This window comes from Calliopsis andreniformis, chromosome 5 (genome assembly GCF_051401765.1).
Source record: "Calliopsis andreniformis isolate RMS-2024a chromosome 5, iyCalAndr_principal, whole genome shotgun sequence".
Classification (NCBI taxonomy): domain Eukaryota; kingdom Metazoa; phylum Arthropoda; class Insecta; order Hymenoptera; family Andrenidae; genus Calliopsis; species Calliopsis andreniformis.
Window position 1 is genome coordinate 9434784 of NC_135066.1, and position 15331 is coordinate 9450114.

General features: G+C 34.3%; 1 protein-coding gene across 7 annotated transcripts in view; it reads left to right on the forward strand.

The window, feature by feature from the left end:
* The window catches only part of LOC143179254 (QRFP-like peptide receptor), a 63417-nt gene that overhangs the window by 9644 nt on the left and 38442 nt on the right, over positions 1–15331 (forward strand). For all 7 annotated transcript variants that reach the window (XR_013001929.1, XR_013001930.1, XR_013001931.1 and 4 more), the window contains exons 2-3: positions 1961–2349; positions 3870–4000. Coding sequence is in view for 2 of the 7 variants with exons in the window: in XM_076378383.1 (XP_076234498.1) it covers positions 2217–2349; positions 3870–4000 (264 nt within the window). In the remaining 5 variants the exon portion in view is untranslated. The remainder of the gene's footprint in view (positions 1–1960; positions 2350–3869; positions 4001–15331) is intronic.

The following is a 15331-nucleotide window of genomic DNA, read 5'->3' on the forward strand; positions in this document are numbered from 1 at the left end:
TTCATAACGCAACAGTTAAGATTTTTGAGTTTGTTCCATTTGTAGCTTCCTCAGTATTTTTACAGTCAAATAAAGAAGCACACATAGCTTTTTGAAACTCTACTCATTGCATAGTAAATGGCGGAATATAGTAATTTCATCGCAGTGGCCACATCGAGTGTCTCCTTATTTTGAGTTTCATAAATGAAGGATGTTCTATGGCAGAGCACGTACTATTCTGATAAATGTTAACGATGATGCGAATGAAATATGGTTGTTCGGTGATGAACGCTCAGGAAGGCTCTAAGTAGTCTTAAGCCTTTTCTTTTCTATGTATTGTGATATAGTGTAACGAATGAGAAGTTTTTGTTATATACTATTCGAATTAGTTTCAAGGTTATACATAACTGAAAGGTTTCAATTTTAGTTATTCTCATATGTACATATCTAACGATTTCGTTACAAGTTGCCAGCCAATGTAAACTAATATGAGGTTAGTAAAGTATCGAAGAGTAGGTTTCAGGAAGAAAAATAAAAGTTGGTAGCTGTCACAGTATCGATGAAGCGGAAGTCGTCAAAACGTGACTAGAATAAAGTTCTCGGGGTTCGATACCTAATGAAGAAAAATTGCTAGGAATTGCTATGCACATGCAGTCTCTTGTCTTTAAAATAATTTGATTACTTTAGTACGCATGAAAACAATTTGTTGTTCAATTGGAGTTTCACTCAGATTTCGACTGCTTAGTTTCTATTATTTTCGAGAATTGCACAGCCACTCTAATCCACGGCTCTTAATGAATTTATCGACTTAACTGAACCTAGGCATGCTGCATATTCCGCAGTCAACATAGGGGTTTCCATACAGAATATTAAGTGTAAGTTGAATTTCGCATACTGCAGCACAAGCTAGAACTAAAGCTTGTGTTCGTACTTTCGTTAAGTCGGTATTAATAAGGAATGTTCAAGGCAAAATGCACGTGTTCGAGAAACGTTTCACTTAGTTAGCTATTTTGATGGTTAATTTATGTTTTCCTTTGCTGTGTAAATTTTCAGTATACCCTTCGAAAATTGGGAGTATCTACTCTGAATGGGGACATGATATAACTGAATTTAGTATGATTCTCAGTATTTTATTCAAAATTTACAGGTACTGATGTGCATTATTAACTTTATCACTGGAACATGTAATCAGAGCACTGATATACTTACAAAATCAAATTGCATCAGTTCTGAAATTGCAAAGTGGAATTAGATTAAATACAATTCTGAATCAAATATTACTGTCACCAGATAGCTGAAAGTCTATGTATGTTTGATGATTATTACAGGCTCAATAAAACGAAATGTAGTATTGAGCATATATTTGAAATGAAAAAGAAAATTAAATCTTGCAGCAACTGTAGGGGATGTTAACAAAAATTTGAAAAATGTAGTTAATTTGAAATTCAATTTAATTTAAATTTAAAGATTTTAGATGTAGTATATTTGTGCACAAAATTTAAAAAATTAAATTTCATTTCAATTTAAAAATTTCAGATTAAAGCCATTTCAAAAAACAATTTCCATTTTATCAGACCATAGTCCCTTTCCAGTTTTTACTGTAACAGATTGTATCACATGACACTCTTTAAGGTTCACAATCAGGTACATTTATTACAGACATAAAAATGATACAAACTTCAAGTTTATGAGGTATACTATCTGTTTATCACACAAAGTACATACGAATATGTGTATAATATATACCATGAAATACATTTAGGTAAGCGGGTCAAAACGATCTCGTTGCACCCATATTGCCAGGGTTAAAAGAAATTCCGGTAAACTCTCATGCAATTTCTTAATGGAAATGTATATCACTCTTTGAGACAGAAAATATCTCGAATCATAAAATTAGATGGAATATCCTATTCACACATATAACTCAGTTGAGAACTCCAGAATACTGCAAGTGATAGATGTACCTTTCTATTCTCCCAAGGATTAAGGATACAGTATCCCAGGGCAACATGGGGAGGAGAAAATTGGTGATCGAAGAGCAGACAGGAACGTTTCCTCAAGCTTCGAGCACGAAGGATCCTCAAGGGACGATACGAGCGTGGTGGGAGTAAGCTTGCAAATTGCGGTGCAGTTAGGGCAGTGAACGAGTAAAAGTGCAGGATGGAAAACGTCCTCGTGAACGCTCGACAAGTGGTTCCAGACTGTGAAGTGTCGTTGTTAAGAAGCTAATCGCAGTCATGTCGAACGGGACTAATGCGACGGACGATTTTCTCGACTACGACATCAACGAGTCGTTCAGCCGCTTCGACTGGACTGAACTGGGACCTGTCCTCGTCGTCTACTCCCTCACCTTTTGCCTCGGATTAATCGGTAAGTGCTTTTCCATTCGCGCGGCGACCTCTCTAACTTTACACCTTGCCTTTTTCAATTTTTCTTCGATTTATCCGCTTTCCATGTTTCACGATTCTACTGCAGCTTTTTCTTTGTGTAAGAAGGTTTTGTTTATACTTTAACAAATAGATTTGATTCTATGAAATAGTTAATTGTATTCTTTGCATGTTCCTGTGAGGTTACAGCAGTATCTGGATTGATTCCATGTTTCTGGAAACGACAATTGCATGCTTGAAAACGAGAATATGTGCAAATTGGATGTTGGAGATAGAATTCCCTTGAAATCGATGAAAAATTAGTTATCTTTAGGATTGTATCGGTCGAGGAGATAGATTTGTGATAACCAGAGTAATGGCATCAAAATTCGACTTTAATTGGGTTTTTATTTACGATTTTCTTATTATTAAATGATTGTTTCAGCAGTTATGTGTCGAGCCAACGAGTCCTTTAATTAGTTATCTAACGAGTTTTATCACAATCTGTGTAAAAAATTGTGCTTAAAATAATGATTTTGAAAACTTGGTTTTAATTCGGACTCCCTTTTTCTTCCAAATTCAGGTCGCTCGATCTAAATAATTATTTTTGAAAAAAATGTAGGCCGACTTCGGTTATGTAATAAATAATTTATTGAGTCACAAATCAGGCTTTTAGCAAGTTGTTTTAGTTTGGCGAAACTAAAAGAAGTGCAATGAATTTCATCTTATCGTTACTAATCGCGTTCATTGTCATGGAGGAAAAATTGTTATTTAAAGCACCATTGGGATGATTAATATTATCGCTGACTTCCTCTGCTTTGTTGTTGCCACTCGTACAGTACTTGACAAAGTGAATATTTGTATTTTCTGCAAATTTCTAGTTACTGATTGTATTTCTCCTTATGTTTAATACTTCGAGAAAAGTTAACTTCGAGAAAAGTTTTCGATAAGCATCTAAAATTATAGTACACGTTTGAAACAATATCAACGACAAATTATTTTTTACAGCTTCTGTACCTAATTGCTGAATCCTCGTAGGTATTGTTCACACTTCTACGTATATGTTTGTCTTTCATGACTTTGAGCAGCTTATTTCCTTCTACTTAAGTAATAAAGATAATTTTCAACGCAGAAGCGTGTTGACAGCATATTGCATTGAACGTAATAAGTTGAATCATATTCCCAGACATGCCCACATGCTTTTGTATAAGCATCTTAAAACTCTTTAGCAATATATTGTTATTAAACGTCATTGTGCTTTAATCAAATTTAACCCATCTCGAGGAAATGTTGGTAATTGCTAAACGCAGTAGCAGTTGTCGATGCATAAACTTTAAAAGCTCAAATAATGAAAGTAATATCCTTCTATAATACTTCGTTTTTCAAAGAGTTAATAACAAAAAATAACACGATTTATCAAGCTCTTTCCCAATTTTTATTTAACTTCATTATCATTAGCGTACAGTGTATGATCAGGCAAAACAAATAACAAAAGCCCTGTAATAATTTGTAGTTCTGTTTTAGGAAATGTTGTCATCATTGCTTCCACACTGTGCCCGAGGTTGAGACCTTTACCAGCGACACCGACGAATGTTTTTCTGGGTGGGTTAGCCTCAGCAGATCTTCTACTCATAATCTTCTGTATTCCTGTAAAGGTGAGTTTTTTAAACGTGTAATTGCATGTCGTTATCGTTTTGACAATTTAACTAAAATATAGTACTTGTGCTCGTAATTATTTGAACCTATTTGGACCAATTATAGTAACAATATCATTTTCTGTATCAATTGGCTCACATAATCGCTATTTTAAACATAGACAAAAAATTCCAGAATACACTTTAAATCTACGCAATAAAATTTCCTTATGATGTGTGTCTTAATGAGAATACGTATCACCTTAATTCAGAATTCATGCCTCCGTAGTCATTGTTGAGCTTTCAATATTCAACATAGCAGGTCACTGTCCAAACGACATTATAATTGCGTGAGTAAACGAGAGACAATTGTAACACATTGTCAACGCAGTTAATACCAATCTTGTCTACACGAGACCTGTAATTTAACTGATACGTGTGATGTCACGTATTATAACATGGTATCTTCGACGCTGTATGGGAGAAATTATTAAGCAAATTGGACTACGGTCTGCGTCTCGAAATCTCGTGAAATAATAATCAGTGGTTTATTAGCTCGCTGCTGGACACGCAATAATTCATTCATCAGGCAGTTTCCGTCGGTCCTAATTTATCACTCAGCCAGTTGGTACGTTTTTCCGTGACATGTTTGTCCCGCTATTCCAGAGTTTCGATTGATCGTACTTTTTCATGATGTTTCCTAGCACATCGAAGCTTATTAACTTGCGCTGCCAGTTCGTGATCGATTTGGCTTTAGCGGTGTGTCTCGTTTATCGACGAGCTTCCGAATTAAGCTTGTCGCAAGCTACCCTCGTCGTCTACTCATTTTCGCGAGACGTGTGTCGTATCTTGAATAGACGTGAATGTAATTCCTATAGAGTTGCCAGGAAACATGATTCTGAATTTTGAAAGCTAAACAGATACGCGAGAAGATAGTCTACATACCTCGAAACTTTAAATTACAGCAATGACACGTTTCATTTAAGTATCAATCTCTGAATACAAAAGGTAAAGACGACATTTGAACTTTCAGCAGCTCAAAGCTCTGGAAAGCCTCACTCAATCCTCCTAACCTTGTTTCACGAGTTTGTCAATTTCGAATTTGCTTTCTTAATCTTTGCATCGAATTCAGAAAACTACTATGATCGGGACTTTCTACTGTAATAATATTTGGCAGACTCAGAGATAGCAACAGATGAATTTAAGATTTCGCCTGGTGGGGAGGGGGGTCGACGAAAAGAACTCCCGCCACTTTGCCTTAGCGCGGCAAGACACGATCTCAGTGTCAAGCGGCGCTGCGACGTTCTGGCCTGAATGAAAATAAAATCGAATTGTGCCAAGTTCTAAAATTACATATCCGAGAATCGGCCCAATGCCCTGTACACACGCGCGAGCTTTCGGCTATATTTTCCCGCTTTCGCGGGTCAATTACATTCCGCTACCTGCCAGCCTGCCACTTCATTTCCTCTTCAGAAGCCTAAATTAAAGTTGGTTACCTCAAACTTTGCGCTTCTCGTTTCCCCTGTTCTTTCGTTCCCCTCGCTTTTTACCAATACTCTTATCTCCTGTTTTTCGATTAAGGAAATGCTGTAAGATAGAACGAAAATTCCTCGGAGAAACTTAATTGAATTCTACTTGACGGTACCCTAACGACGGTTTTTCATTTAGATGATAATCGCTCTCCGTTTTATGAATTCGGAACGTGTCTTCCGTATCGTCGAAAAAGCAAAGTTTTAGCTTTAAATTGAAAGTTGGGTAATTAACTTTAACATTCTGTTAATCAATAAGAATCTCTCGAATTTGTAACAAATTCTTTAAAGATAATTTCGTCATTATCAACTCTTTCCATTCTGAAATACACATTCGTACAGAATCAGACTTACTAATCTGAAGACTCTAGTCATTTTCTTTTTACTAAACAGTTAGTCTATGGAAAATCTAAGACAGCATTTTTTAAGGAGCGTTTTTTATACAGTAGGACATAGACTAGTCGATGCATTGAATTCCATATTGAATATTAGATTCTTACTGACCTCCTAATGGCTAACTTCTTATTTTTGTGCAGATTGTTATTAAATTATGGTTTGAGTTTCAATATGTATGTTTCATTATAAACTTGTTGGGTTATATTTTATTTTTAGCGGAAAAAAGTATGCAAAAATTAATTCGGAATAAAGTATACAATTTTTTAAACCGAGAAAATCCTTTTTAGTCCATCCTGTATTATCAGTTTACGTCTTTCTTTTAACAGAGTTTCTAGTATCTCTTTCTCTCGCAGAATTGTCTCCTTTTGCCGCCAGCTACGTTTAAATCTACTTTTCTCGACCCTTTGAAAAACACCCACACGAAACTCTCGATCGAACAACTTAGCCCTCCGTAAGTTTCGAAACTCATTCCTCTGATGGCACTTTCGAGTCGTTTCACGTAGAAATATTTTTAACGATTGTGGAATCGGCCATTAAACATTTTCTATACCGTTCACCAATTTCTTTTTGCGTCTTCCTGTTAGAGATAAGGGGGTCTCTTAAGCTGGTACTCGTTAGTTAGGGGAGAATGGAGTTAGGGGAGGATCAAGTACGAGGGACAACCGCGGAAGTTGAAGGCTCTTGTAAGGCGTTATTGCGTTTTGACGCGACAAGTAATCCGGCGAGTTAATCCACCAGCGAGTAGGTCGACTTACTCACGTTTCACTGACAACTAGAACCGTCTTGACGATCGTTTACTGCTCACTATTCAATTTAGGCGGACGTGATTTAATTTATTGTTCGCTCAATTCGATCCGTTCAGGGCTAGTGATGTCATTTGCAAATGTAGGCGATGGCGTGTTTGCGACGATGTTTCTTCCGTTCCTTTCTCCTTTTACTTATGGTTCATCTCGTGGAGACATTGCAACGTGGATATTGGAAAACAGATCTTCTCTGAAATTTTGTGAGTTTAATATTGTTTAGTATATTTAATAAAATTGTAGCCTGACTGTTTGGAAAAGAAATATACAATAGTTTTAAAAGTATGAAGTTATACAAAATTTGAGTTAAAAGAATTGCTTAAAAACGACACAACTCGAAAAAAGTATATTTTTCAGAAAATGTAAAAGAATATTTGTAAGCTCAGAGGGCAATTATTTAGTAAACACATATGTACCTACTATTGAGAAAAGGAATAGAATTATCTAACAAATTATATTACACTTTTACTCTACTTTTTTCTGTTGTTTAAATTTAAAATGTTTACAGAAGGGAAAATGTTCCGTCTTGAAGTCTAAAGTTCAATCCATTTCAGTAAACCACAAGGTAGCAGGTGACTTATAGGCTTGGAAATGGAATTTTATCGTGTAATTTCTTCTTCAATTTTCTTCTATAACTTTGAGCAAATATGACGGCAAGTCCTTAGGGTATGTCCCAGATTTTGCCAAAGATTCCGTACTTTAAATCGTTATTTACTCTCTCAGCACTCCGTTCTTCATCCCCTCGTTCTAAAATATGCAATCGAGAACGTAGAGTAAACTATACTTTAAGTTTGATGTGTAATTTTCTGAGGTTATTTTAGGATAGTCGTTTGACGCTGCACCAAAGGAAATAGTCCTCTTTGTATCGTTGTTATATCTTGACATACTACAAATTTATGTCACTGGCGATTTATGTCTTTCTTTACGACAATTTTATACATTCACATTGTTTAGCTTGACAATATTTTCTTGCTTGATGTACGTCTCTATTGCTGATTAACTCAATAGTATCTTCGATATGGTATTTCACTTTTTCCTTCGTTAAGGCTGATCGTTAACTTTATATCAACTTACGAAGTTAATCATTTAGCATTCTGGTTCATAAGGTTATTAAAATTACGAGGTTAGATTTTTACAAAAGAGATTACGTGAAACTTATTTTTGAAATAATTGGTGTTCTTAACTCTTGAAAGTATTATCCTGAAAGTAACAAATGTAATGATGTATATTCTGCTTAAAATATGAAAAAATTTGAAATAAAGTTTTTCAGTTAATTAACGCTATGACCGAACTGAGTATTTACCTTTAAGAGATTAATTAAAGAAATTTCTGGAAACTTTATTTTAAGCACAATGCATAACATTTCATAATCTTTTACGTATATTTTAAAGATTACCTGTTTCACAGTTTATTCTTTGAAGTATTTTTCTACGAATTATTCGATAATTCGTAGCCGATTTTTTGTTCTTGAACAGGATGAGCATATTATCGCACAAGGGGTAGTTTTAATTAACCAAAAAGGAAAATGATTGCCAGGGACACGACAGGTTCGGCAATCGATAAAAAAAGTGGGCAGTGTCAAGATCGTTAATTCAAGCCTCGGAGATGTAGCACTGGTCACGCGTACCCATTATCTATCGTTATGGCATTCGTCTGGTTACGAGTACGTAATCCAATTTATTCCATATCGTGTTACTCGTTGGAGCATGCGAACTGAGCACGAAAAATAAAAGTAAGTGCGCCACTGGGCAGATTTATTCGTTATGCTACGAGAATAAAATACCTCGTCTCTACGAGGTCCTATTTCCTTGTGGTTGGAATATTACTACTAGAACATTCGCTGTGGGAGAGCCAAACGGTGAACAAGGAACACCTCTATAAATTCTGTTATTATTCGATGCTATGGTGCAGTAAATGACAAAGTTTTAACTGAACTCTGTGTAAATCGAAAAGTTATTCTCATATTTCTTTTATGGAGATGGGGGAATATAGTTTCGGATTATCGGTATCTGAATTAATACGATATATTTAACTTTATGGTCTGTATGAATTACCAAGTTAATCGAAAATAAAAATGTTAGGAGAAAAAGGTCTGAAGCTTTAGAGATTTACACTTAATACAGAGGCTTATATTAATGCCGAGAGGAGTAAAAAGAGTCTAATCAATGTAAGTTCTAAAATTAAAACGTAAGTAGAAGAATTAATTTAGATGCACATTAATTCAAAGTTGTACTTAGGACAAGTTTTCATAGTTTGAGTTTTCATAAAATACATATTTAGTGACGGTTACAATAACGAACGTATTACCTGCAATTATCAAAAGATATTTTATTACCTTCAAACATATTTTCTTTAGGAATCAGTCCTTTCTAAGAATCAAGTTTATCATAGATTCTCTAGCGTCAGCTGTAAACTACGGGTATGTAGGTTTGTCCGAAAGTGGTAATTTTAGCTGGCGCATGAAACCACCCTTAACCCCATTTCAACCAAGTGCTCTTCATGGAGGACACTACTTAAGCGCAAATATCTTGCTTAATTTAGAAAATCGATTGTAATTTCAATAAATGAGATTGACTTGTAATCTTTATATCTGCAACAGTATCCTCTAAGAATAACGAAATCGTATCAAGAAAGAAAGCAAATGGTATGACAGTAGTCTATGCATCGAAGAGATCTGCATTTCGTTTTACTGTTATTATTATTATCATCCTCTTAACCCTCTTGCGTGTAACACCAAAAAAGCAGAGAAATAAACATAAGAATGTCGTCAACATTGAGACAAAGATGAAATCATGGGGCGTGGAAGGACTGGCATTCTAGTAAAGCAAAAACGTCATACTCTGATCCTATGGAAAAGGGGAAAAATAGTTTAGTGGTAGGGGCAAGGTCTGTTGCAAGGAGAAATAGGTTTACTATTGAATCGAACGTCGGACAATGCACTCAGTGCTTCCAGAGTTAACTTTGGCTAACGTATATTACATTTAATAGAGTTATCGTTTCCTGTTTCCGCTTTCAGAGCTTAATGTTACATCGATTTCTCGGTTATTAACAAATTTGGATTTGCTTTTAGTAGCCTAGGTAAATTTGATTTTGTAGTATCGATTATCGTTCAGGATTTGATTGTGCTTTTCATATGGTCCTTGGATGTGAATCTCATATCTAATTTTACGCCGTTTCTTCGTGTGTATTTTTTTTGGCGTTTATACAGTTTTCTGCACTCGTGTACTATGTGATTATTGCAAGAGAGTTAGTTCTGTTTTGTTCGGTGATTTTAGTGTGACTAGTCCTTAATCAGGATACTATAGATTTTTCTTTCCTGTTCATGATATTCATGGTCTAGTCGTATAGTGGTTTCCAGAAATTCTGATATATTTTTTTCTTCTGTTGCATTCTAGATTTTATACTTTTTTTTTTTTATAATAGTTGTTTTTTATATTTTCATTCTACTGAAAGTACGACACATTGCACATTGAATTGTAATAATATTACATTGATAACAAATCGCTAAAATCCTACAATAATATTTATATCGATTTGTTTTCTTGAAACTTTGTATTTTCCCTTGTCCTGAATGTAGAACGTTTATTTCACATTGAAATCAATTAAACCTGCGCTGACTATGCAATATCGCTCATTTTATTCTCCGTAAGAACAGTTCTTAGTGTACTATGCAACAGTACAGGTTACTTGAACACAAAAAAGACATTAACTTTCTTGCTTGTAAGTTAAAGTATAATTCTTTTCACGGTTAGTAACACATACGCGATTCAGACCGCTTAATATATTCAATTTCAGTGACAGTGATAAATGACCTTATTAAAATTCCACTCGGCAAGACTGGCTGAAGTTCTTCCAGCGGTTGCTCACGATTTTTGTCTGTTTTTATCATAGTCTTTTTATCGTCACTGTGTTGAGCTTAACGATGCTCGGTATCTGTGGCGAGCAACAGGTATACGCGCGTCAGTTGCAGAGCAATTTATTGAACAGCGTCACAGTCTATTAATTTGTCACGAAAGTGTGATCACAAGTTCATTTGTCATAGATAAGGATCACTTTTTCATATTAGATACATTCAGATCAGTGTCGATTTTATAATGCCAAATAACCATCGACGAATGTTGATTCGAGCAGTTCCACATGGCTTCAGTTATTTCTACCGAAATTATTTCGAGCTTCCAAAATAAGCAATATAGACATTATTTTCACTAATATCATTCTTTCTATATTCCTAGTGAATAATAGTGTAATTATAAAATACACCTACGTTCTACACTAATTGATTTTATTTAAACATAATATAAGGCTCGAAACGAAACAGAGTACAAATATTATTAATACGTTACGTAAAAAAGAGCTACTACGTAGATTGTAAAAAAGACTTGCAATATTTTTAGTGTACAAATAAGTGTCAACAAGAATGATTTATGACCAGTAAACTTAACGAGTGATTTGATGTGTCGATAGGGAAATATTTTAGTTAACTTTTTAACATTTCCGTGTGCCTTTCAGTTGATAAAGACTCACCTATCATCAGCAGTGTTAACACTTTCATCGTGAACACGAAATAAACCTGAATTGTTATGTCACTTGAATGCTCATACAGATGTGAACGGGTTCCACTGAATGAATGGCTGATTACACACGTATCTCTACTACTTGCGCGTCGTACGTCCCACACGTGGCATCTGCGTCCACTTTTATCCACCTCACCAAAGAGTACATACATATGTATATCTACTAATAAATAAGAGGCGGCACCTCAAACGCTACATTTCAAGTAACTTGACCTTGCCCCTTTAACTGATTATTTGAATTACTGAATCTCATTTTTCATGAATGACTTTGAGTTACGCTTATGTTCATGCTTTTAGATAAATTTGTTTAGGTAAATCATAAATGCTGTGTACGCTAGTAGATATTAAGAGACACAAATATATTAAAACAGATGTACGTATACATTAAAAGTATACATAAATACATTAAATAATATTTATTAAACGAAAATCACAAGGACATTTATTCTGAATAAATTACAAAAATGTGTTACACAGAAATTACAGACATTTCTTGCTTTTTGATTGACTAATCATTATCAAAATTTATCGACATTTGCTGAATGAATTTTTAAATTGACTAGGTAGTTTAATCTTTCTCTAAATATGAAATGTCGATGTCGCACCTTACTATACTTACTCTTTGCTCTCGCTCCATGTTAACGAGTATGTTGAAGTTTCTACGTCCAACTTTATCATAAAAGCAACGCGCAAATTTTCTCCTTCTAACTGTTTCCTTTTTTCTTTTACAAAACTTTAAGTAATTTCTTCAGTACTCTCTTATAGGTTCATGTTTTCCGTTCTGTAAGCGTACTTGCTACGTAAACCCCAAAGTACTTCCTTTCTCTTATTTCTGCAGGGTATTAAAAGTTCGTGGTCGTTGAAGTTCATGTCGGAGCTCGTTCATTTTGCAGATAGAGAACTTCTTATTGAATCAAGTGAAATGGATGCGTGAGAATGTGTAGGAGAAAAAAATGTAAGAATCGAAAGACAAAGCGAGGGTAGTATCTATTCTTACTATTAATACATTTCCTCAAAATTATAGAATCTAAAAGAAAAAGTATTTCTGATTTTTTGCTAGTATCTATATTAACTCTGCACGTGTCGGCGTCGGTTATATAAATGAATCTTAATATTTACACTTCAACATGGTATACAGCAAGTGTTAAAACATTAAAATACAGTGTGAAGATATAAAATACAATAATGTATTTATTTTACAAAATTCTCTAAATACCAATTTTTAAAAAATGATGATAACGCCAACACAATATCCAAATTTCGACACTGAATATTTGTTGAACTTGTGGTCGTGCACATTCTATTGCAAGGACACAAAATTTAGCGAGGGGTAAGAAATTTTACAGAACGTGAACGAAGCAAAATTCCGTAACTATGAATTCTCAAGATTCCTGAATCGAATCTTTAGAACCCTCCTCCAGGTGATAACTTGACCTAACAGAGAGTCCTTAACTTCGCAAGTTACGGGACCCACGTAACCATTGACGCAAAAGTTTGGCAGTCCTCTGCCTTGATGTGTTTTCGGCAATCCAAACAACAAGGACTTTAGAGGAATATCACGACGATCTTTCGTCGAAACGAGTCGTCGTTGGATTAAAAAGCTAAATGCTGTTCGTGGGATGGTGTTTCTGGTGTCCCCTTGGCAGGCGTTCTTGGCACAGTGACAAATGCTCGTGAAAGTTTTTGTTCGTCTGTGTGATCACCGAATATGCTCCTTCGAAAATAAAATTGTTATTTCTAAGAAGCAATGCGTTGTACTGCCAGTGTTAACAAATCGACGGTCTCCGTGGAATATTTTTCTTTCGAGAAACCGAGGAATATTGATAGGATTTTCTTCTTACAGAACCGAGTCGATGGTATTGTGTACCATTTGTCAGGATTAGGTTTCTTCTTTTTATTTTTTGAAGACTTCGAGAGGTTGTTTAATTTAGACCACCACATTCGAGACGACTTTTTGTTTTTAAAAATAAGCTGTCAAATCTTGCTTTCCTGAAGGTCGAAATAAACTGGAATAGAACGACGGCAACGACTTTTTTCTTTTTTTGTGTCGTTAGATAAAAATAGTGTTATTGCCTTTAGTACAAAAGCATTTGAGGTTGTCATAGATTTCATTTTCTTTAATTTGTACTTAGCAGTTTTGGAAGAATATCGAGATAAAATGATTGATGAGACCGTGTCGATCGGTATCGGGGAAAAGGTGTGAAGTTTCTCGTTAAAGGTGATGCGAATATGAGGTCATCCATAATATTAGTGAACGTAAAAAGACAGTAAACGGGAGACGATCGATGCCATCGGAAGCAATGAACATAGTAGGAAACTGTTATTTGTTTACTGTGACACTTTTATAGCCTCAGGCTTATACAAACATATATGGTAACTTAAAAGTGTAATATTGACACATACAGGGTGTTAGAAAGGCTGTGATTTTTATAGTATAGAAATGATTTTTAATAATTGATTAATAACTTTAAGGCGCTATTAGATCAGACAATATGTCATAGGACCTTTTGAGTTCCATTTGAGGTCTTTTACCACCTCATAGAATATTTCAACGCCTATTCGTTACACCCTGTATAAAGCCTAAAGAAATAGTTTGAACATTTCATTAATAATTAACTTCCATGACATTCTAATTATTATATTCCAGTTCAATGTATCACAAATAAATTCAAAAAACTTTTTACATTTTTTGTTCACTTGTGATACGATTTTTATCGGTCGTGTTAAAAACAGCGTTTTAATTCGTGTTTCCTCTTTGAGTACATTGAATCGTTTCTAATTGTTCTCTTGTTAAAACTATCTGATGTTTCTCTGCGTAATTTGATCAATAGTATCTGGTTAATCAACTTTTCGTTTTATTTAATTATAACTTTCATTAGATCAAATGAAAGAGATGAAAAACAATTTACGGAAAATTGTATAATATGTTGTTTGAGAGATTCAATGTTATCTACTTTTATACTAAAAATCATAACTTTTAGGAATTTTCATATACAGGGTATTTCGATAAATGTCAGAAATATTAAGCAGTGAATTTACAAACCAAATGAAGAGGAAAAGCAAGAATAACATACTTGTAGTTGAGGTTTTAGAGTTATTAAATGTTGCAAAAGTGTCTAAAGTTCGCGTAAATTATGTCTGACTTGGGACATATTCTACTGCAGAGAGTGCATTAGCTAAGTCAGACCAGCGATGTCAGTGGAATAACTCTAGTAGGACGCATTTTAGATGTATCTTTAGCAGTTACTTGGAAACGTAATCTTGAAAACAATATCACTCTTTAAAATTTATGACATTTGTCGTCCTACATTCTGTATGAGAATATATCGAATAAAAATCTATTTCCAAGAGACACTCGTTTACAAATTGTTTCTCGAAATGACTGAACTGTGGTGAAATTCCATCATACATAAATCATATCTATCACACAATTATACACGATACATGTTTCAATAATAATTCATTTAAATTATATAATGTAAATAGTGAATCGTTTACCGAAATCTGTTGTCAACTTTTCTCAATATTATGACAAGAATTAATATACAAAGCTGCATGCAATTCAGAGATAAGGTTAAACAGGTTAAACAGGATAAACGTTTACACAAATTCTGTTGTATTATTTCTCCCTTCCTAATGTACTGTTGCAGTTGTGCTTACATGCATTGCAACACTTCATGTACTTAATATTTAAATTTACTGCTTCGTAATATGTCGTTCAAAATAAATTAATAACATGCAATTTTATATATCCATATATTGCCTATATCAATAATCATAAAAAAACTAATTAAAATATAGCGCATCGTAACATTGATCTAGTAGCATGTGGGTACTAAATATAAATATTTGTATAGAATAATATCAATATTAATTATTTGTGTAAAATAATATTCTATACAGTATTACCAAGAAATATGATTATTAATGGCCAGTAGGGTTTTAAACCTTGTATGTTTTACACCTCATTTCTAATATCATTTTAATGCAAATGGTGTTGTAAAGTATCGCGAGGGCATAAAAGGTTCAATAGTCTTCAACAACCCATAAAAA